Source organism: Empidonax traillii, unplaced genomic scaffold, assembly GCF_003031625.1.
Source record: "Empidonax traillii isolate 1590-97213 ecotype Southwest subspecies unplaced genomic scaffold, ASM303162v1 scaffold461:size861717, whole genome shotgun sequence".
In the NCBI taxonomy this organism is placed as follows: domain Eukaryota; kingdom Metazoa; phylum Chordata; class Aves; order Passeriformes; family Tyrannidae; genus Empidonax; species Empidonax traillii.
Window position 1 is genome coordinate 35,337 of NW_020955654.1, and position 21,829 is coordinate 57,165.

The 21,829-nt window shown below is 53.2% G+C and overlaps 1 protein-coding gene across 4 annotated transcripts in view; it reads right to left on the reverse strand.

The window, feature by feature from the left end:
• The window catches only part of MYRF (myelin regulatory factor), a 40,498-nt gene extending 20,357 nt beyond the window's left edge, over positions 1–20,141 (reverse strand). For 3 of the 4 annotated variants that reach the window (XM_027895515.1, XM_027895516.1, XM_027895513.1), the window contains exons 1-4: positions 19,984–20,141; positions 3,734–3,821; positions 2,587–2,907; positions 478–539 (exon numbers count right to left, since the gene is read on the reverse strand). In XM_027895515.1, the coding sequence (XP_027751316.1) occupies positions 478–539; positions 2,587–2,907; positions 3,734–3,821; positions 19,984–20,029 (517 nt within the window). In that variant the 5' untranslated portion in view covers positions 20,030–20,141. Of the gene's footprint in view, positions 1–477; positions 540–2,586; positions 2,908–3,733; positions 3,822–8,832; positions 8,835–13,660; positions 13,809–19,983 lie in introns of those variants that run through there. The other variant, XM_027895514.1, reaches the window with a different exon arrangement.
• Positions 20,142–21,829: the final 1,688 nt, after the last annotated feature.

Below are 21,829 nucleotides of genomic sequence, written 5' to 3' on the forward strand. Positions count from 1 at the left end.
GAGACCCTCGGGATGAGCTGGAGGGGAGGGAAGGGCTGGGAAGGAACTTACTGGCAAATGGCGGGTCCATGACTCCCTCCTGGAGCCCAGCTCCATGTCAGGGCCGCATTCCCACTCCTTTTTCCCGAGGCACGGGGCAAGACGAGGAAGGTGAGGGCAGGATCCACATCCCACCCTGCCCACGGATCAGCCACAGCACAGAGATCTCCCTGGATCCATGGGATCCCACCTTGCCTCGTCTCCCACTCCCTCTCCCACTTTTCCAGAGGCTGGGAGCGGAACAACGGGTGAGAGCCGAGGGATATTTACTAACTGATAATCTCCCCACGTAGAGCAGCCGCCTGTTTTCTCCCGGCTGATAAAGATTCCAGAGCCAACCACTTTCACGGCATAAGGAGGGGGGAGGATGTTGGATTTGGGGTTTGGATTATGAGTTTTTCCCTTCCCTCCCCCTCCTCCCTGTTTTTCAGCACTCACCATTCACCTGCTGAGGGGAATAGGCTTCGGATCCGGAATCCGGGGGAGAGTCCGGCAGAGTGCTGCAAAGCAACGGGAAAAGAGAAAGGGAAGTCATTCCCAGCAAAACCAATGGGTCCAGCTGGATCAAAGCACCCTCCAGGATCCCGCTGGGAATCCCGAATAACCCTGGGATTGCCATTAGTGCCACTGCTCCCCCAGTGCTTCCCTGGATTTTGGGAACAGAGACATTTTGTTGACTTGACAATGAGAATTCCAGATAAAAGAAGTCAAATGGAAATTTATCCACATCCCAGGGAAAGGTGTGCTTCCCCATGGGAATGCCAGTGACCAGGTGGGGTGCATGAAGCGTTCTTCCCATCACTGGAAGTGTTCAAATCCAGGTTGGATAGGGCTTGGAGCAACCTGAAAGGTTTCCTGGCCCACAGCAGGGTTTGTCAGTGGCTCGTGTTTAAGGTTCCTTCCCACCCAAACAATTCCATAATTCCCTGAAATGGGAGGCTTGGGGGGACCTGGGAAGCCCACTGGATGGATTTAGCTTCCTGGATCAGACCCATTAATTGGATTCTCCATGAGAAGTGGTAAGGGCAGCAGTTGGAGAGGGATGAGGAAGGTTCATCCAAAAAAGGCCCTCATCACACTTCCCTTGTCCTCCAACTTCCCTTGGAGCACCTTTCCATCAGTCCCTTCCTATGCCTGGCTGGAGTAGTTTTTCCTAGCCCTTTTCAGGCTCTTTGCCACACTGGTTGTGAATTCAGCCTGTATTCCCTATGGATTTATCATGATTCCTGCTTTAGCAAGCCAAATTTTGGCCCATAACAAAAGGGAATAGCACAATCCAGGGAATCCTGGAGGCTGGAAAAGGTGGACTGCAGAATTCCCACAGGGAACTCAGGATATTCCACGATTCTCCACTGGAAAAAGCCTCGTACACTGAGGAAGAGTCATTCTGGAATGCTGCAGGAATGCTACCATCCTGTTCCAGTTCAGCTGCATCCAGAGGTTTTTCTTCTCTGAAAGGAAGGTATGATCCTCACTCATGACATTCTGGAGAATTCCAGGTGCATCCACAAGAAAGGGACATGTCAAGGCTTTTGGTTCCTCCTAAGCTCCACATATCCCAAGAGAAAACTCCCTGGCCTGGGAATAAAATAAAGGCAGAGTATTTTAGCTTTCTAGAAGGTCTTTCAAAGTTCATCCATAGGCTGAGTGTGCTGGAGGTTCCCAAATCTGGGAACTCCCAGGCTCTGCTTGCTGGCAACACTAGAGGGCACAAGGCAGAGGAAGAAGAGTCAGTCCTGGGGCCATCCCGGCCTCTCTGTCTCTCACATCCATTATTTCCATGGGAGGAGGCTCAGGGACTGGCTGTTCGTGGCCACCACCACCTCAGGATCCAGGTGGAGCTCCTCTGGGAATGACTATTCCTTCCTGCTCATGGATACTCTGCCGCACGCCTGGATTTCACCTGTCCGGTTTCAGATCATCTTCCACTTCTCTATTCCTGGTGGCAGCAGGAAGAGACCAGGCCCATCCTGCTCTCCCGGGGTTGTTCCCTTCCATCCCAGAGAGCAGGAACCACATCTTTTCTCCCCTTGGGAATAACCATCCAGTTGAATCCATCAGCAATCCTGAAATCTGCCCATCCTCTTCCTCTTCTCCAAGTCTGCATCCTGAGCTCATTGAAAGACATCCAGCTCAGATCCATCTCTTCCATCTCTGGAACAGAGCATCTACCACATCAGGCTACCAGAAGAACATGCCCCTGCCCAGTGTAATGAGCTATCCACTGGGATAGTCACAGGAACATCCTGGAGGTTCAGTTTCATCCCACAGACCAAATTTTGTGCTGCCCAGGTTCACTCCGAGCCTCTTCCTCCTTAAAAAAATCCTACAGTGTTCTCTCACTTCCCACCTGCAGATGCCCAGTACAGGTACACACAACACAGAGGATACTCCCAAAAAAACCTTTGGGGAAGTTTCAGGACTTCCATTTACCCCAAACCGCCTTTCCATGAGACAAGAACTCGACATGGCCCCATGGGCCCCTCCCAGTGCCACCAGCCCGGAGAAGCCACAATCCCATCTCCCCCCCGGGCCATTCCTGCTTACCCAGGCGCGTAGGGAGCCTTGGGCTCCGTTTTGATCGGAGGGCCCACACTGCTCAGGCAATGCCCGCCCAGGAAGCCCTTGGGCACCACCATCCCATTGTTGTTGTTGCAGTTGAGGTGAGCTCCGTAGCCGGATCCGCACGGATTAGCCAGGAGAGGACCGTGCCGGATCGGGAGCTGGCTGCTGGTGGGGGGAAGGTGGAGGGGAGCACTGGAAGAGGGGTTGGGAGCGCTGGTGATGGAGCTGGAGGGAGCAATGCTGGCGGAGCTAGAGGGCTGGGAGTGCGTGTAGCTGGATGGAGCAGGAACGTCAGGGAAGCAGCTGAGGGAGAGAATGGGAAAACCTCAGCCAAGGACACTTCGTGCCCATCCCTCCCCTCCCAAAATGTGGGATCAGAGTTGTTCAGGTGCTCTGGGATACTTGGGAAACAGTCAAACAATCGGCACCATGGTGGCACCAGGAGCAAACAGGGGCAGGTCAGAGGGACTGGAGGAAGAGGCCAAAATCCACCCGGGAAGCTTTAAAATTCCCAGGAGGTCAACACTGAGGAACGCGAAGCCAGCAGAATCTGCCCAGCGCACTCCAGCTTTCAGGGAAGCTGTGCCAAAAATCTCACTCTCACCCTGCTCACAGGTGCTCTCCAGGTCTGCTTCCCTCTCATTCCCAGAGCTGGGATACCCAGGCAGACTCTTCCTTTCCCGACACTCAGGTTGTGCTGGGGATTCAGTAAAGCTCTCAGGGCCTGTTTTCCCATTTTTAAAGAAAAGCCTTTATGGTTCCCTCAGGAGAGGGAACAACAGAGACTGGGAAAACCCAAAGGTAAAAAACTAGGAAGAGACAGGAACAAGAGCTGGGAAAGGCAATGGAGCAAAGAGAGATCCAGGAGGACTTTGGAGTGGGGCTGCACAGTGATTCCTACATGATTCCTCAAATTTCTGGGCTGGAAATTGCTCCACAGATTTCCCAGAGAAGCTGTGGATACCCCATCCCTGGCAGTGTTGGATGGGGCTTGGAGCAACCTGGGCTTCTGGGAGGTGTCCTTGAGCTTTAAGGTCCTTTCCCAGTCAAACCATTCCAGGATTTATAGCCTCTCCATAGAAAACCTCAGGGAATGCCATTCCCCCTGTGGAGCAAGGGAAGCACTTACATCTCTGGAGAGTCCTCCTTGCTGATGTATTCCTCCAGGATGCTGGTGTCAATGTTGGATGGTTCCAGAGCTCCATTAATGTCGTGGCCTGTAAGGGAAGAGGAGGTGGAAGAATGAGCTGGAGAGGGACAGGGAAAGGCTTTGGAAACACCACCAGACCTTTGCAGAGTCAAGGAACTGATCTGAGAGTCATGGAATCATGGAATGGGGTGGGTGGGGAGTTTAAAGCCTAGTTCCAACCCCCTGCCATGGGCAGGGATGATCCAGATCAGCAGATCCTTGAGGGCTATCTGTCCATTTGCATCCCGGGGCAAAAGCCAACCCCAGGAGATGGAATATGTGGGACAAGCCAGGGTGCTGACACAGATACATGGTGGGACTCCACAATCCTTGGGGATCCCTTCCTACTTGGGACATCCTCTGATTTCCTTGGGACTCTGCCTCAGCTCTGCAGAACACGCTGGAATTTCTCTGCCATAGCTCCGGAGTGGCTCCCAACCTCCCTCCTGCTCCTCTCCTCTCCCAGGAGTGGATTTCTCTCTCCTTTCTCTGGAGGGCTCCTTCTCCCCTCCCTGCCCTGTTCCAGGGAAGCTGGGCAGGGTTTTGTTGACAGCAAGCCCTTCCTTTATCTGTGTCTCCCGAGTGGGTGTCTGGAGGGGCCAGAGCCAGCCTGCAGTGCCAAAGGCACTGCCAAGGAACCGGGAAAGAAGGTCCAGCTGCCCCCAGTTCTGATAAGAAGTCAGTGAAAGACCATCCTGGAAGACCCCACATGAAAGCCCCATGTCCAGCCCTCTCCCAAAAGACCCCCTGGCTCTGGAGAAAGGTCATGGGCTGATCTCAAACCTCCATCCCACCCCCACCCAATTGCAGCTCTCCCTCTGCAAATCCCCTTCATACCAAGACAAGCAAATTGGCAGGAATAAATCCAGCTAGGAATTCTGCCAAGCGGACAGGGTGTGGAGAGGGATCTCTGCCTTACAAACCTTGGTTAAAGGGGGAATAAAAACCTGGATGACCACTGGTTTTCAGGACACCTCCATGGCAGAGCCCAGGGATTTCAGGGACAGGGTGGAGATGCTCCTCCGCGTGAACAGTGGGATCCATCTGGAGCAGGGAATGTGATGCTGCTTCCAGGTGGGCATTGAGGCGAGGATGAAGCAGGCAGAGTCTCTGGGATTCCCAGCTGTGCCAGCACCTCCAACATGGAATTGCAGACCCTAGGAGTGTCCCTCCTCTCCTGAAGTTTCTGGGATGTGGAAGCACCACCCTGCTGCCCTCAGCATTTCAGGAGCTCACCAGTGGCCACCCCTGTGTCCCCCAATTGTCCCAGAGGATCTGCCACACCCTGCTCCCAACACCTCACCATAATGGATCTACCTCTTCAAGCTCCCACTGTGATCCCAGAACATTCCTGAAACCCACCTGCCAGGGCTGAGCACTCCAGGAGGGTGGGAACCAGGACCTGTGTAGAAATGGTGGGAAGTTGCCCATAGACAGCAGGATACTGGGTTTCCCAATTTTCTGAAGGTGGTGAGGCACTGGAATGGGTTTCCCAGAGAAGCTGTGGCTGCCCCATCCCTGGAAGTGTTCCACGCCAGGTTGGATGGGTCTTGGAGCAACCTGGGCTAGTGGAAGGTATCCCCACCCACGGAATGATGGCTTTAAGGTCCCTTCCGAGTGAAACCATTCCAGGATTCCTTCACTTCTTTAAAGTCACCTTGAGGAGCCCCGAGGAGGGTGAGATAAGCCTGGTGCCTTGAGAGGCATGGCAGGGGTGGAGCTGGGACACGGCTTCCCATCAAAAACCAAGGACCTTCCTCTGCTTGGGAACGCTGGAATTTGCACCAAAAGACCGGGATATCGAGCGGGTGTTGCTGGCAAAGCTGCCCAAGGAATGTGTCAGCGGCCAGAGCCTCCGCACAGCCGGGCTCTTACCAAAAGCCAGCTTAGGTGATTAATCCAAATACTTCTCCGTGGAGTCACGAGCTCCCAATGACATTCCCTCCCCCTCCCAAGCAGGGATTAGGAGGAAGCCACCGAGGAGGGAAGCTCAGCACTCGGCATAGGACAGGCTCCCGCTCTTATCCCACGTGGAGGAGCCCAGGGAAGCTCTGAGCTCGTCCATCCCAAGCCTGTTGCTGGCATTGTCACCCCACTACATCACCGCTCCCACTGCTCTGCTTTCCAACCCTTTCCTTGGAAAAGAGCCAAGGTGATCCAAAAAAAACCCCCGAAGAACAAGAAGTTAAAGCCTGAGCACCCTCCTCATGAGTGGGTGAGGCCCCTCGGATGTGTGAGAATGTCAGGAATCCCACTGTTTGGACTGGTGTGCTCTGCCTTCCCCAAACCTCCAAATGTGCTCCACATCCCAACAGAGGTGCTTCCCGCTCCTCCCTGTCCCTGCTCCCACTGCCTTGTCCCTCCTGGGCACATCCGGCTCCACAACTGGCTCTGTTTTAGGTGCTCCTAGAGGTGAGCACAGGGCTTGGAAAGAGTTAAGGGAGCCTGTGCTCCATAATTCCTCATACTTACAGCTCTGAGAGATTTAACCCGGAATTTTCCTGGAGCGATAGGCCGAGAAGTTTATGGAATTTCTATTTATAACAGATCCTCCCCCATCTCTACAGTTCTTGCTCTGTTGCCTGTCTTCAAATCACCCCTAATCCTGCCTGGGTCACCTGGGGGTGGGAGGGAGGAAGGGAGGGAGGGAGGGAGCTGGAGTACTTCATCCCAGGATCCGCTAACACAATCCAGATGTGGGAACCTGGAGATGATGCTGAGGTCAGTGGCTTCAAAGGGGTTGGGGAACATCAGGGATGGGGGGACACCGGGGAGGAGGAGGAGATGTGCCAAGCCCAGAGTGGAGCCACATACTAGCGGGTGAATTTTCCCCCTGATTTCAGGAGAAACTGAGGCACAGGACACTCTAGGAAGCAATAAAATATCCATCGGGGGCAGGTTGGAACAGGAGACCCCGTTAGCTGCTCCCATGTAGCATTCCCTCCCTCAGTAGCTCTCCAGAGTACAAGGGGATAGGCCGATGAAGGGAACGCACCAGAAGGTCCAGTGGGAATTCCCTGGGATGGCACAGCAGTGCTGCTGCCGCATCCCAGTGTCCCGGCACGAGAGGTTGGTTGTGCAACTTCAGCCCAGGCTGCCTCATCGGCACATTCCCGGGGCCCCCACACCCCCTTCTGCTCCTTCCCATGTTTATCCTTCTGCCCGGGGGGATTGGCTGCCAGCCTGGGTGCGAGCAGGAGGAATCCGGGCCACGGCGACCTATCCAAACACCGCCTAAGCCCCGGGAGCCGCGGGGCCAGCGATCGGCTTCGGAGCTTCTTCCCTATCCGCGGGAGCCGCGCGGCTCTGCCGAGCCTGCGGAGCGCCCGCTCCAGCCGGGAACAGCATTCCTCCCGCGGCAGGGCTGGCAGGAGCCAGGGGACGCGGCTGCTTCCACAGGAGACAGCGGGACCGTCTCGCGCTTGCCCCCCGTTCCCAAGCCTGGGCTGCCCGCAAGGGTGGAACAGACCGACCCCGCAGCCCCTGCCTCCCGCCGGATGCCAGCCTGGAATTCCTCTTTAATTAATGCTCTTTATTACCTGACTGCAACGATAACCAGCCCCTGAATGGGATCCTGTAACCGGAGCGGGACACAGAGCCAGAGGCTCCCCCAGAGACCACCCTGAAACCAAGTCCTGGCTGTCTCAGGCACTTCCAGGGGCTCCCAGGTCCCTTCCCTAAACCACAGCCTCTCCCTCCTCACCCCACTATTGGCATCCTTTGTCCCACTCAGGAACGTCTGTTGGGATCTGCAAGGGCTGGAGCAAGGAAAACTATGTGGGATCTTCCAGGATTGTCACTTGATCTCATTCCTAAATACCATCCATGGGATTAGGACACCCTTCCTTACACATCCGAACATAGCCTGTGCCCATCCCATCACAAAAAGTTCAGCCACTACCTGTGGCCCATTCTAAGGGACACTCCCTTGCCAGCCCCTTACCAAGGACAACAGGGCACCTCATCCATCTCCGTTCATGCTGGAGCAGAAATCCCAAAGTCCAAATTCCACACCAAAAACATAGCCAAGGATGAGCTCTGGGAGCTTGGAGAGCTCCCAGCCAACATTCCTGCTCCTGGGCCTAATCCCACTGCAGTCCTAGAGAAGCTATCCTGTGCCAGGCAGGGTAGGATGCAGGGATAGGGATACGGGATTTTACCCAACCCCCCGGATCTGGGGAGTAAAGAGGATTACAGGGTGTCCAGGAAGACCCCAGAGCACCAACCTGGATAACACAGGCAAAACACTCGGAAAGATGAACCATCCCTGTGGGAGGAACAATCAAACCAGACCTGCCCATGGCCCTGGATGATCCTTTCCAATCCAAACCATTCTAGCATTCCACAGTTCCCAGCCTGCAGCTTAGTGTCCAGAGACAGCACCTTCCCCAGCATCTCCCCAGCCCATGGAAAGCTCCCTCTGCTCTCACAGGAGTTCCTTAGCTGACATCCACAGATGACATCTGACAAAAGCACCTTTGGATAATCTGGGAAAAACACCAAACTCAGGGACAAGGAGGTAATTCCCTCTCTCCATCCCCCATCTCCCAAGAAGCCAAGGTGTGTGGGAAAGACATCCCAAGGCAGAAGAGGTGTGAGGAGCCAGGGGACATTATCCTGCTGTGCCACGGAAATGTTTCTCAGGAAGCTGTACAGGGAAAGGAGGCAGCTCCATCCTCCTTCCCAAACTTCCCCAAGTGCTGAAAAACACCTCCGACCCTTCTGGAATTTCCCCCTCTGCCACATCCCCGTTATCCCTCCCGAATCCCTTTCTCCTCCCAGCTCCCCACCCGTGTCCTGGCCTTTCCCCCACCCTTGCCAGCTGTGAACCTTGGCATGGCTGGAGCCATTGTCCCCAGGAAGGGGGAGGAGGGGAAGGTGTGAGGGGGGACACAGAGCCCCGTTTGTCCCTGTCCCTGCGGCTGTCAATGCCGCGCTTGTCCATTCATGGCCTGGGATGGCCGGAACAGCAGCTCCATTTGGGAGACTCCAAGGTGCCTGCCCAGGGGGGCACATTGCCCTGTTTGTTCGGAGACAACGCCTTTCTCTCCCTCTCCAGGGTGAGGGTGTGGGAGAGGGACAACGGCACCGGAGAAGGACACTCAGTGTGGCCTCTCCTGCCACAGGAGGCCGGCTGCTCATCCTCGGCAGGAGGGATGGGGAAAGGAGGGATGTGAAGGATGAGGAAAGGCTATTTTAGGATCCCTTCTGCTGAGGGGGCTCAACTGACCTCATTGGACCCACGTTTCAGGGGATAGGGATGACCTTTTTCCATAGGGTAACATGGCACGGACAAGCTCCCGGTCACTGGTGTGCTGGTAAAGGTCCATATCGGCATCTCCATAAACCTCCCTCGATGGGAATTGCTCCCAGAGCAGATAAAGAATTAACAGTATTAATAATATTAATTATCAGCTACGTACCAGCACAAAGGAGAGACTTGGTCCAGCTCCCAGAGCTCTTCCATGCTCCACAGAGACGGAGAGAGGACTCAGGGAAGCACGAGGGCAAGGACAAAGCTGATGGCAGAGGCCCGAGCCACAGTCCTGCTGCTCTGCTGCTTCCAAGGAAAAGCCCAGGGACTCAGTCCCCAGACACAGACCTTGTTGCTGGAATTTAGGCTCTGGAAAGGCTCTCAGGGAATTCAGAGATCCAGGAGCCGTTCCAGAGACAACTTTGAGCCCAATTCCGAGACACACGCAGGGAACTCGGGATAACTCGGGATTGGGAGCAGTGCTGCCTCTCCTGGAAACCCCCCTCCAGGACAAAACAATCCTTAGGGAGATTAATAACCAAACAGACCCCAGATACAGGTCCAGAGGCAGCCAAGCATCGCCGGGAACGCCGTGTCCAGGCCATGTGCCTCGTCCCTCCCTTCCAACTGGGAGGCTCCAAGGCCTCTCCAGGCTGGACACACTCCAGAAGAGACTGGGAGTAAAAAGTAGAGTGATTTATCAAGATGGGACTTTTTCCATCTTGGCTTGGGAAGGGCCATCCCTACTTTTGTGCTACAAACACGGATCTTTCCCAAGCAGGAGCATCGGGTTTTCCTATCCAACGTTTGCTTTGGAATTGTCTCCCAAGAAACTCACAAAGGACGTCAAAAGCTTCCTCATCCACATGGCACAAAGTTTCCAAAGTCACTTTTCCCAGGATCTAAGGGCAGGACAATGGGACCCAGGGAAATGGCATGGGGATACAGGTCTGTCATTCCTAACTCCATGATCCCACGGCAGGGGGGCTGGAACTGGATGGTTTTTAAGGTCCCTTCCAACACAAAACATACTGGGATTCCAGGATTTCCTTTCCATCCCTCTGCATCCATGAGCTGATGTGTCTTGTTTGGGAGTTCTTCCCTCCTTGCACTTCCAAGACTGGGATGGACTGAAGCACACAGTGTCCACAGTTCCTGATTTCATCCATCTTAAGACAATACCAACCTTTTATCCCAAATCCCACGACCATGGAATTTGGCTTGGGGCATTCCCAGCGATTCCCTGTGAAATCCCTGAATTTCTCACTGTAGGACACATCCTTCAGAGAAGGCAAACTTGAATTCACCTCCCGAGGAAGGGGTCACACAATCCCATTTCCATCCTTGTCTTAGTCCCCTAGAAACTTTTCCCTGGGAGGGTGGTGAGGCACAGGAAAGCTGTGGATTCCCCATCCCTGGAAGTGTTTCAGGCCGGGCTGGACAAGGGCTTGGAGCAACGCAGGATAGTGGAAGGTGTCAGGATTGGAACTGGATGGGCTTTAAGGTCCCTTCCAACCCAAACCATTCTGGGATTCTATACGATGAAAATCACTATCTAAAACCCCAAATTCCCAAGAGATCACTGCCACGCCAGCTATTCCCACATCCATTTCCACACAGAGCTGAGGTTCCTTTTTTTTTTTTTTTTTAAACACAAAACCCCTTGTTTGCATTTTCTGACTAATCCTGAGCCCTCTTGGAACATACTTCCTGCACCAGGGATTTAGCAAACAATTCCCAGACAATACAACCCAGATACCAAAGGTGCTCCTTGGATCCCAGCCATCCCGTGTGCTCCCTGGGTGTACCTGGGCTCACTGTGCTGCCTGGAGAACTCCAAAGCCCGAGGGAAGGTGCCTGAAGGACACGGCAAAGGGGAGGAGAGGACAGGGGTTTGGCATGGAGAGGAGGGATGGAGCAGGAATGAGGCGTCTCCAAGTGAAACACCAGGAGTCAAATAAGGAGGAGATAGGATATAGTGGAAGGTGCCCAAGGAATTATGACTTTAAGGTCCCTTCCAATCCAAACCACTCCAGGAGCATCAGCACAACTTCCAGCACCCAAATTCCTCATTCTGGGCTGTGAAACCTCTCCCAGATCTGCAGGTCCCCACAGGGCTGTTCCTTGTGCCCCTTTGGTCCCTCCACACCATGGGAGGAGTTTTGGAATATCATTTATCATCCTCCTCTCTTCATAGAATTCCAGGATGATTTGAGTGGGAGGGGACCTTGGGGATCATCCCATTCCCACCCCCTGCTGTGGGCAGGGACACCTTCCACTAGCTCAGGTTGCTCCAAGCCCCATCCAACTTGGACTTCACATCCACCTCTCCACCCTAACACCCCTTCCTGCAAACTGAATTAAGACAGGAGGGAGGAGACATGGACAGGACTCTCCCTCCCCTTCCCAGCACTCCCCAGGTTTTGGGATCTCATCAGGGAAAAGCCCTTTTCTGTCCATAAGAGGAGCATTGATTGTATTACTAGCACATAGTTTGATGGCCCATTTAACAGTCCCTGTTCCAAGCTTTCCTTTACTTAAGCAGGAGTTTCGTTCCCAATAAAATCCAGGTGCCCTTTTTAGTGCTCCCAAGAATCAGTGTCCATAATCCACCCCTTGGAACAAAGTGGGAGATAAGCCAAGATCCAGCAGGTTGATAAGTTGTTTGCTTTCCCATTTATGTGCATCCTGAACAGCAACCGGAATGTGGGATTAAAAGCCATAAATTCTGCAGATGCTCCATCCCTGGAAGTGTCTAAGGTCAGGTTAGACAGGGCTTGGAGCAACATGGGCTAGTGGAAAGTGTCCCTGCCCATGGATATGGTTGATCCTCATTGATCCCTTCCATCCCAAACCATTCCATGATTCTATGACTTAGATCTCCAGTTCGTTTGGAATCACCACCTGAGTCTTCCACAAATCCCATCCCCTGTCCATCCCTGTCTCCTTCCCACAAAACTACTGTTTTCCTCTCCTTGGATAAGGAAAACACATTAATCTGCCACTCCAACATAATACGTGGCAAAATGGGGGTGTGACACCAAAGACTCCATGGAAAATAAAACAACCTCCAGCAAAAATTCCTTTAAAAAGTGTTTTTCTGAAATCCACACTGGATCCCAGCACACCAAGGCTGCTTAGAATCCCAGCTTTGGCCCTTCCACCCCAAATCCCGGCAAAACCTGCAAGTGTTCACTCCCGTTCCACAACAATCCCGGCCTCTCCATTCGCAGCCAGGCCTGGCCTCTCTTCCTACATTTCCCTCTCCCTGATTTCGAGTGACTCCATCAAAACAGCCAAAGTCCAGCGAGATAAGGGATGGACCCTGAGGGTCACGTTACATTTTCCCTCGAGAGGGAGGCCTTTCATTCCAACGTGCCTTGAACGCGCTCCAGGCGCCACTGGAAGCCAGCAGGAACGGCGGGATCCTGGGCTGGACGCACTATCTGTTGCCACTGGATCAGGGAGAAGATGCCCGTGGCAGGGGGTTGGAACAGGATCATCGCTAAGGTCCCTTCCAACCCAAAGCATTCCACGATTTCATGTCTGTCCTTGCTATGCAGGGAAACGGTACCAGCAGCAGAAGGAAGGGTTGGAGGATAAGCAAGGGCAGGGATACCATGGAAACAAAGGGCCAAGTGTGGTGTCCAATCATAGAATCCTGGAATAGTTTGGGTTGGAAGGGACCTTAAAGCTCATCCAGTTCCAAGGGCAGGGTTCAGGTAGTCCAGGTTGCTCCAAGCCCCATCCAACTTGGCCCTGAACAATTCCAGGGATCAATCTACTTCTGGGCTCCCACTTCCATTGACACTGTCTCATCCCTCATCACAGGATCTGCCAGGAAAGCCCCATGGAGAGGGTTCTCTCTCCCAAATGATGCCGGCACAAGGGATGGGAAGCCAGGAAACACCAGCTCGGGCCCAAAATCCAGGAGGCTGTTCCTGGTTGTGTCTCCAGCTGCTCCCTGTCCTCTGGCACTGCACAGGCTGGTTAATGATTCCTCAGGCAGAGTCGGTGTCCCGGGATTCTTATCGGAGAGAGCAAAGTCCAATCAGCACCGTGAGTGGGAAGAGGGAAGGGGGTTACCTGGCAAAGCTGTGCCAGAGCAACGCCATCCCCAGGCAGGGAAATCCTCAGGAAGGATGTCAAGCCATGGGCTGGGAAGCATGGATGGCCTGGAACAGCTCCCCACTCCAGATGGTGGAATTCCATAACGCTTTGCGTTGGAAGGGACCTTAAAGTTCATCCAGTTCAACCAGGGAACCTTACACCAGCCTAGGTTGCTCCAACCTGGCCTTGGACACTTCCAGGAATGGAGCAGCCACAGTTTCCCCGGGAAACCTGTGCCCTCACCTCCACCACCAGAACACTCTGGTCTTTTCCCACCAGGAGGAATGAATCCATGAGGCCCTCATCCAGAGGAAAGCAGAGCAGAATTCCATCTCTCCTTCAAAGTAACCATGTTTGGGAGTCATTTAATTCCAAATTTCTGGCAGCTGGGATGACTCTGGCCCTGAAAAGCCGTCACTGATAAGAGTGAGGGAGCAGAGGGAATTCCTGCCTGTCCTCCCAATATCTTCCTGGACCGGCATCCCTTATCCATATCCTTCCACAACCCCATCCCAGGCACTGGATCTCCGAGTTCCCAACACGCCCTTTTCCATCAGCCTGGTCACACCTCCAAAACAACTCCCTCTAATCCACCTCTTCCTGGACCTTCTCCTGCTCCGAGTCCAAGTGTCGCTCCTAGGACAGTCACCTGGGGAATGTTTATCCAGGACATGAGCAAAGTACCTCCTCACAGGCACGCTGACATCGCTCTTCCTGAATCCCAACCCACCCTTATCTTTAGGGATCCACCCTGCCACGAGCGCCGGCCTTGCTCCCTCCAGATGCCTCCTGCCCTTTTCCTGGGATAAAGGAGTTCTGGGGTCCAGGATAAAGGAGTTTTAGGGAAACTGGAAGGGGAAGTACCAGCACAACCATCACTGGCTCTCCATCAGCCTTTCCCTGTGGAGTGGACGAGTCCTTTGGCTGATGGCTTTGGGAATCTCCTGCTGGCACAGATGTGACAGCTTCCCCACAATGTCCAGGTTTTAGCCTCTTTCCTGCTCTGCTCAGGCCATTAGCTGGAGCTGGAATCACCAGCATCCTCATGTCACTTGCTGGCTGGGCAGGGAAGCTCAGAACAGTGGCAAAAGAGAGGAGAAGCAGGTAACAATCCCGTTGGGAAGAGATGTGGAGAGGCAGAGGGAAAAGCATGGAAAGGTTGGGAATTCTGTGCTGGTACCTGCTCGAATCCAATGCATCTTGAGCATGGTGAGAGTGGCTCAAGCTCCAGCCATATCCCTGCTCTCCCGCTCCGTCATCATTGCCTGAACTCAGCTCCTCCAGCTCCTGGCGCCGCTGCTGTTGCCTGCTGGTTTTTCTATTCCCTCTGGGAAGAGTGGGAGGGCCGGGAGGCTCCGTGTTGGGATTTGGGGATTACCCGGAGGGAGGGTCATGTGTTTGTGCTGTACCAGGTTCCCCAGGCCCATTCCAGCACAGGCTGACTCCCGGCTCCCAAAGAACTCCACACAAAAGCCTCTTACCCTTCCCAGGCCCCGCAGTGACTGTCACCTGCACTCCCGACCCGCTTCTCCTACAGCCCCCCCGGCAGGGATCACCGCCGGATTTGCAGCTGGGACACAGATTTGGGGGGAAGGGACAGGCAGCCACTGGGAAGAGCAAGCGGGAAGCCCACAAAAGCCATTTTCTTCTAAGGAATTCCACAAAAAGTCAAGCTCTCATCTGCTGTAGTTTCACTTCTATATCCAGCCCAAGCAGTTACAAATACGGGACACCGGGATGGCCCCACCCCCTCTGCTCCAGGGCTGCTTCTCCTGCCCTTTCTGCTCCCATGTTTCCATTTCCACACACCCCGAAGCATCAGGAAGACTCTGGAACAGCCCCTGGATTCTCCAGGAAGCTCATGGTTTTACACCAGTAGGAGTTTGATCAGTGAATCCCTTCCCTTCTCATTCCCACCATCCCCAAATCCTCCCTCGCAGGTGCAACCCCAGGTGTCCTGGGATCACCTCACTCCCTCGGCTCCATCATTCTATGTTCCTTCACCCCAGGAAAACAGGGAAACATTCCCTACTCACAGAGACAAATCCATAACAGAAATCACCAAGAGCAGAACCAACACCAGGAATGTGGTAACAGGTTGTCCAGAGAAGTTCTGGATGACACAGCGTGAGTTTAGATGGGATATTGGGAAGGAATTCTTCCCTGTGAGAGCAGCAAGGCCTGGGAACAGATTTCCCAGAGAAGCTGTGGCTGCTCCATCCCTGGAAGGCCACATTGGATGGGGCTTGGAGCAACCTGGGATAGTGGAAGGGGCTTGGAAGTGAATGATCCTTAAGGTCCCTCTCAACCCAAAGCATTCCAGGATTCCGTGAACACACATATCCACACATTCCCATGGGCAAAACCATCCACTCCTGGTCACTCCCAGCTTGGAGATTCCTGTGCATCCACAGAACTCAGCAACCCCTGCATGGCCACAACCAACATTCCCAATGCTCCATGAAAACCCGCAGAGCTGCTTTATCCCATAGCACATGGATAACCCCCCCATGGAAATTTCACCAACTCTTGTCATTTCCAAGCTCTGCCTCGATCCCAAATCCACCAAACGCCCGGTGCTCACCCTCTTTTCTCCACTCCTTTCCCTAATTACTGCTTCCCAGCCCCCCTCGGGCCCTGCTCAACACATCTTTCCCGATATACATTCCTGGCCGACTCTTATCTCATAAATTAGCCGGGAGAGGGATCCCAAATAGCTGAGCTGTGGTGTCAGCGTTTCCCTGCCGCACAGGGTGGGAGGCAGGGAAAGGTTGGGAGCAGGATGCCAGCCAAGGGTCAGGAGCTCACAGCTCCCTCCTTTTCCTTTGAAACTCAAGACAAATGCTCCGTAAACATTCCCAAAAGCACAGAAAACTCATTCCCCTCCGCTGCCAGAAACCCCCTAGCATCCCATGCTTGCTGCATCCAAGGGTTTTGTCCAACTCTCCCTCAGGATGGTCCTAGGGGCCACCCAACATGGACCAGTTGCGCTCGCACAAACTGTGGAATCTAGAAGGATTCCTGAGTGGGAAAAGGTGATCCTCAAGGATCATCAAAATCCAACTCCTGGCACTGCACAGGACAATCCCAAAAATTTCATGGGCCTGAGAGCACCAGGACAACAAGGATCTTCTCATCATGGAAGAAGTGGAGCTTCAGGACTCAATAGGACCAGCCAGGAGTGCATTCCCAGCATCTTCATCCCAGGACCGCAAAAAATGATTCCCAATCCATCTCTTCCCTCAGAGACTTTTCCCTAATCCCTTCCCAAAGGTCAGAGCAAACCCTGAGATGTTTTTCATAGCTTTTCTGCTTCTCCATTCTCACAGGCCTCAGATCCTGCCCTCAGAGTGTGGACAACCACATTCCATGGAAATAGGGATATTCGGGGAAAACAGGATAGCCAGGGAAAAAAGGAAATCAAAAAACCAAGGGCAATTCAGGGAAATAAGGATTTCTGGGAAAATAAGGATACCCAGGAAAACGAGGATACGCAGAGAAACAAGGATATCCAGGAAATTAAGGACAACCACAGAAATAAAGGTACCCAGGGAAAACAAGGATACCCAGGGAAACAAGGAGATCCTTCCCAAGCAAACCCCAAGATTCCCTTTAGGAAATTAAAGATCCATCTCGAAGCTCAGAAAACTGGAGGCACCAACTAGACCTGAGGTTTCGGGAGCACCCGCTTCCCAAAATAATCCCAGATCTGCAGACGGAACCTGCCCCTATTCCAGCCAAATGCTGGGATTGGGAACGAGCACTGCCTCTTTTCCACACTCCCAGAAAGTCTCCAGGAACAGCCCAGGTAATTCTTTTCTGACTCTTGGAAATGCTGAGGGCTGTCTAGGCCCTCAGGGATTACTCCTAAATATCTTGAGACTACTCAGATCCCAGGAAAAACAGAGTCAAGCCAAGGGAATTCCCAAATTATTTTCAGGTTTTCAAGGAATGGGATGAAAACATATTGCTCTCCATATCCAGAAACTGTTAATTCTCCGGGATGGTGACATTCCAGGGTAAATCCAACCCCGGGCTTTGATTTAAGGCACTGACCTTCGTCCCCCCAAAAAAGAGGATCAGTTTGGCCTCCTAATTCCTCAGAGTACCACGACTAAACCACATACAGGAGGGAAAAACTGAACAGCAATTCCATGTGGGAAAACTTTCTTCTCTTCCCTTCTCCCCTTTAAACTCTGTGTTGTAACAGATACTCTGGAATGACGGCAGGAAAGGGATGGAGCTGCCCAAACTCCATGGAATATTCGGTTCAGAGGGGTTTTCAAAGGGATTTTCTGCCAGGAAGTAAACAAGTTGAGGGTAAGAAATATCCTTTGGGATATTTCCCTGGTCCTTGATTTTTACAGGCATGGTTTTAATTCAAAAGAAAGAGAGAAGGAAAGCAGGAGAAAGAGACAAAGAGAGGGAAAAATAAAGGAGGAAAATGGGGAAAAGTGGAGAGGAAAGAGGAAAAGGGAAGAAAGCAGGAAGAAAGGGTGAAAGGGAAAGAAAGGAGGGAAAAAAGAGAAAGGGGGGAAATGGGACAAACAGAGAAAAAGGGAAAGAAAGGAGGGAGGGGGAGAAAAAGGGGAAGAAAGGAGGAAAAAGAGAAAGAAAAAAGAGAAAGGAAGGAAAAGGGGGGAAAAGGGAGGTACAGGGGGGGAAGGGGAGAGAAAAGATGGAAAGGGAGAGAAAGGTGAAAAAAGGGGAGGAAGGGAGAAAGGGGGAAGAAAAGGGGAAAAGGAAGGAGAAAGGGGTGAAAGGGGAGAAAGGAAGAAAAGGGGAAAGAAAGGGGGAAAAGGGAGAAGAGGGGAAAGAAAGGGGGAAAAGGGAGAAAAGGAGAAAGAAAGGGGGAAAAGGGAGAAAAGGGGAAAGAAAGGGGGAAAGGGAGAAAAGGGGAAAGAAAGGGGGAAAGGGAGAAAAGGGGAAAGAAAGGGGGGAAAGGGAGAAAAGGGGAAAGAAAGGGGGAAAAGGGAGAAAAGGAGAAAGAAGGGACAAAGAATTCTGGGATGGTTGAGGTTGTCAGGAACCTCGTGGAATCACTTTGCTGGAGCAGGATCATCCCTAGCACCCAGAAAGAACAAGAAACCAGGAAAAGCAAGGAATCTTCCAGCCTAGAAAGGATGCTCTGGGGGAGAAGGAGAAATTTCAGCTGAAGAGATGGAGAGTTGGTCCCTAAATAATGTTGGGATGCTGAGTCAGGGCTGTGCAGGACTCTGGAGTGGGAAGTGGGAGGGCAGGATTTGAGAGCTTGGCCCCAGTGAGACCCTAAATCCAAAGGAAACCCTGGGAGGTTGCAGGGAACATAGGCTGGGAGCGCCCGATAAGAGCCCCTGTAGGGGTGGTTTCCCATCCTCCCTAATCCCAGGGTTCCTCCTGGGAATTCAGGATCAGGGTTGGAACAAACAGGGGAGGCTTTTCCTTTGAAGAAGAGGAATTGTGTTACTAAGGGATCACATGGATTCCAGGAGAGAGGGAAGGGAGGAGGAGGGAGTTGGAGACTCCTCTCACTCTCAAAAGCATGTTCTGTTTGTGGTGCCCTCCCTTTCCATCCTGGGATAAATCCAAAGAATCCATAGGGACACTCTTGTCCCACTTCAACCAGCCCGGGTGACACTGATCCCACTGCTCCAGAGGGAATCCCAGCTCTGCCTCCTGTTCTCCAGGGATCAGGGCCCAGCTCAGCGAATCCCTGGAAAACAGGACCCGTTGGAGCCTCACCAGGAGTCGTGACGTTCCCTCGACCAGCACATCCATGTGCCAGGGGCTCATCCCGAGGGACACAGCCTGTGGCAGCCAAAACCCCTGCCTGGCAAAGGAGCCAGCGGGGAACAAGGAAGGGAAACAAAGACAACAAGGGAGGAAGGGAAGGGACAAACCAGGCAACAAGGAAGAGTAGAGTGTGCCAGCAAATCCAGAGCAGGGAAAGGAATATGGAGCCAAGGGAGCAAAACCAGGGGAATTGGGGTCCTAACACTATTCCCAGTTCACCCCAACAGCTTCTCAGCTTCCATGAGCATTCACGTCTCATCCCGGCTCCAAGAAAGGCCAAATACCCTTCCCAAGCACTTTTCCACCTGTGGTTTGCCCTGATGGGAAGGAGAGGGATCCACAATTATGGGGTGTCCAAAGGGATCCAGGTTCCATCTGGGCTGGGATCCACAGCTGGACAAACATCTGGGATCCCGGGGACACTCTTGTCCCACTTCAGGAGCCTGTGCCTGCTCCAGGCATGCTCAGGGATATGCCAAGGTCCCTGTGGAGTGGTGGTGGGAATCTAAGATACAGCTCAACACAATTCCCAGCCCATGGAAGGCCAGGATATCCAGCTCAGCACCCACTGGAGGATGCACAGCTGCACTTGGATTGTGCCCAGGGGCAGGGATCTGGTGCCACTCCAGCACCAGACAAGGCTCTGATGGCAGGTTTTCCCTATGGAGACAGGCTGGGAGAGCTGGGAATGTCCAGCCTGAGGAAGGGAAGAATTCCAGAGAGCCTAAAGGGGCTCTATGAGAGACGGAGAAGGACTTTGGATCAGGACAAGGGGGAACCGCTTCCCACTGACACAGACTGGGTTTAGACGGCATATCAGGACAAAATTCCTCTGTACGAGGGCGGCAAGGCGCTAGGATGGATTCCCCAGGGAAGCCGTGGCTGCCCCATTCCTGGAAGTGTCCGAGGAGCAACCCGGGCTGGCAGGAGGCGTGGGGGCAGCACCCGGGCGAGTTTTGAGCTCCCTTCCCACCCGACTCACCCCACGGCGGGCGCCGCGTGCCGCCTTTCCCGGGGGCGCTCCCCGGGATGCCCCTGGAATCATCGATGTTACCTTCGAAGAAGCGCTGCAGCGCCTCCGTCTCGTCCACCACCTCCATGGCTGGGCCATGCACGGCCCGCCCGCCTCAGTCCGCGCTGCTCCGGGGGGGCATCGCCCCGGCCCGGGGGGGGCCCCGCTGCGACCCCCAGGCCCCGTCCGAGCCCTCTCGGTCCCGCTCTCACCGCCGGGCTCCCGGTGCCGCTCCCGGAGCCGCTGCCCGAGCCCGGCGCGGCCGCCCGCTGCCCATCGGAGTCCGCCGAGCGCTGCCCGCGGACTTGCGGGGCGCTCCTCCCTCCGGCGATATCGCCCTCCCTCCTTCCTCACTGACCTCCCTCCTTCCCTCCCCTGCTCCTCCTCCGCCTCCTCTCGCCTGGCCCCCCCCGGCTTCGCGGAACCCCCCGGGATGGGCTCACCCCCTGCCCCGAGGGAGGTTTGCGCACCTGAGGGAACTCCAGGGAAAGCGCTCGGGTGACAAAAGGAACCAAAAAGTATTTGCGAGGCACCAAAAGAGAAGTAGGGACCGAAAATCCGGCTGCGAGGCACTAAAAAAACAGTCACTGAGGGCCGAAATCTGTCCGCAAAGTACCCGAAAGCAGCCGCGAAGCGCCAAAATCCGGCCGGAACGCACAACAGAAACAATTAGAGAGCACAAGGAAAAAAAAAAAACACCAGTCGCAAAGTACCAAAACTCAGACACGAAGTGCCAAAAAAAGCCTGGAAGCAAAAAATAAACTACCAGAACCAGCCGCAAACCCCTGTAAAACAGTCACAGTGTCAAAAAGCAGCCAGAAAGGAAAACAAACAAACAAACAAACTCAAAACCAAACAACACCCCCCCCCAACCACCAGTCAAAAAAACCCACCGAGAACCAGCCACAAAGTTCCAAAAAATCACACAGTTAAATTCCCCGCCCAAGCAGCCACAAGCCACCAAAAAGACCCCAGTCAAAAGCACCAAAAAACAGCCAAGGAGCACCAAAATCCATCCAGAAACTACAGAAGAAACAGCCACAAAGCACTAAAACCCAGTCACAAAGTGTCAGAAAGCGTCCAGGAAACGGCGAAAAAAAAAGGCAGCAAAATTAGTCACGAAGTGACAAAACCAGTCAGAAAAAATCAAAAAACAGCCAGGAAGGAAAAAACAAAACAAACAAACAAACAAAAAAACAAACCACAAAACCAACCAAACAAAAACCCAAAACAAAACACACACACAAAAAAAATCCTCCCAAAAAAGCATCAAACCCAAGCCAAAAAGTCCCAACCTCCCCAGTCAAATCCCAAAAAAACCATCCACACAGCCACCAAAAAAACCCCCTAAAAAACCCCAGTAAAACCCACCAAAAAAAACAGTCAGAAAACACACACACACACTAAATCCAGAAAGCAGGAAAAACTCGGCCAAAAAAGTCCCAAAAATCAGCTCCAGAGAGCCAAAAAAACCCACAGTCAAGCCCCCCAAAACCAGCTATGAGCCACCAAAGAAACCCAAAAAAAGAACCGGTGAAACCCACGAAGAAACAGCCACAAAGCATCAAAACCCAGTCACAAAGTGTCAGAAAGCAGCCAGGAAATAGGAAAAAAAAAAGTCATAGAGCACCAAAAGCAGTCACAAAGTGACAAAAACCAGCCACAAAGTGAGAAAATGTGGCTACAAAGCACCAAAGAACGGTGATAAAGTGGCAAAAAATAGGCACAAAGCACCAACAAGAGTCACAGGGCAGCAAAAGGTCACAAAGGACCAAAATCAAGCAGAAAGCAAAAGGGAAAACAGCCACAAAGCACTGAAGACTCAAAAAGCACCAGAAACAGTCACAAAGCACCAAAACCAACCAAAAAACAAAAACATACACACGCA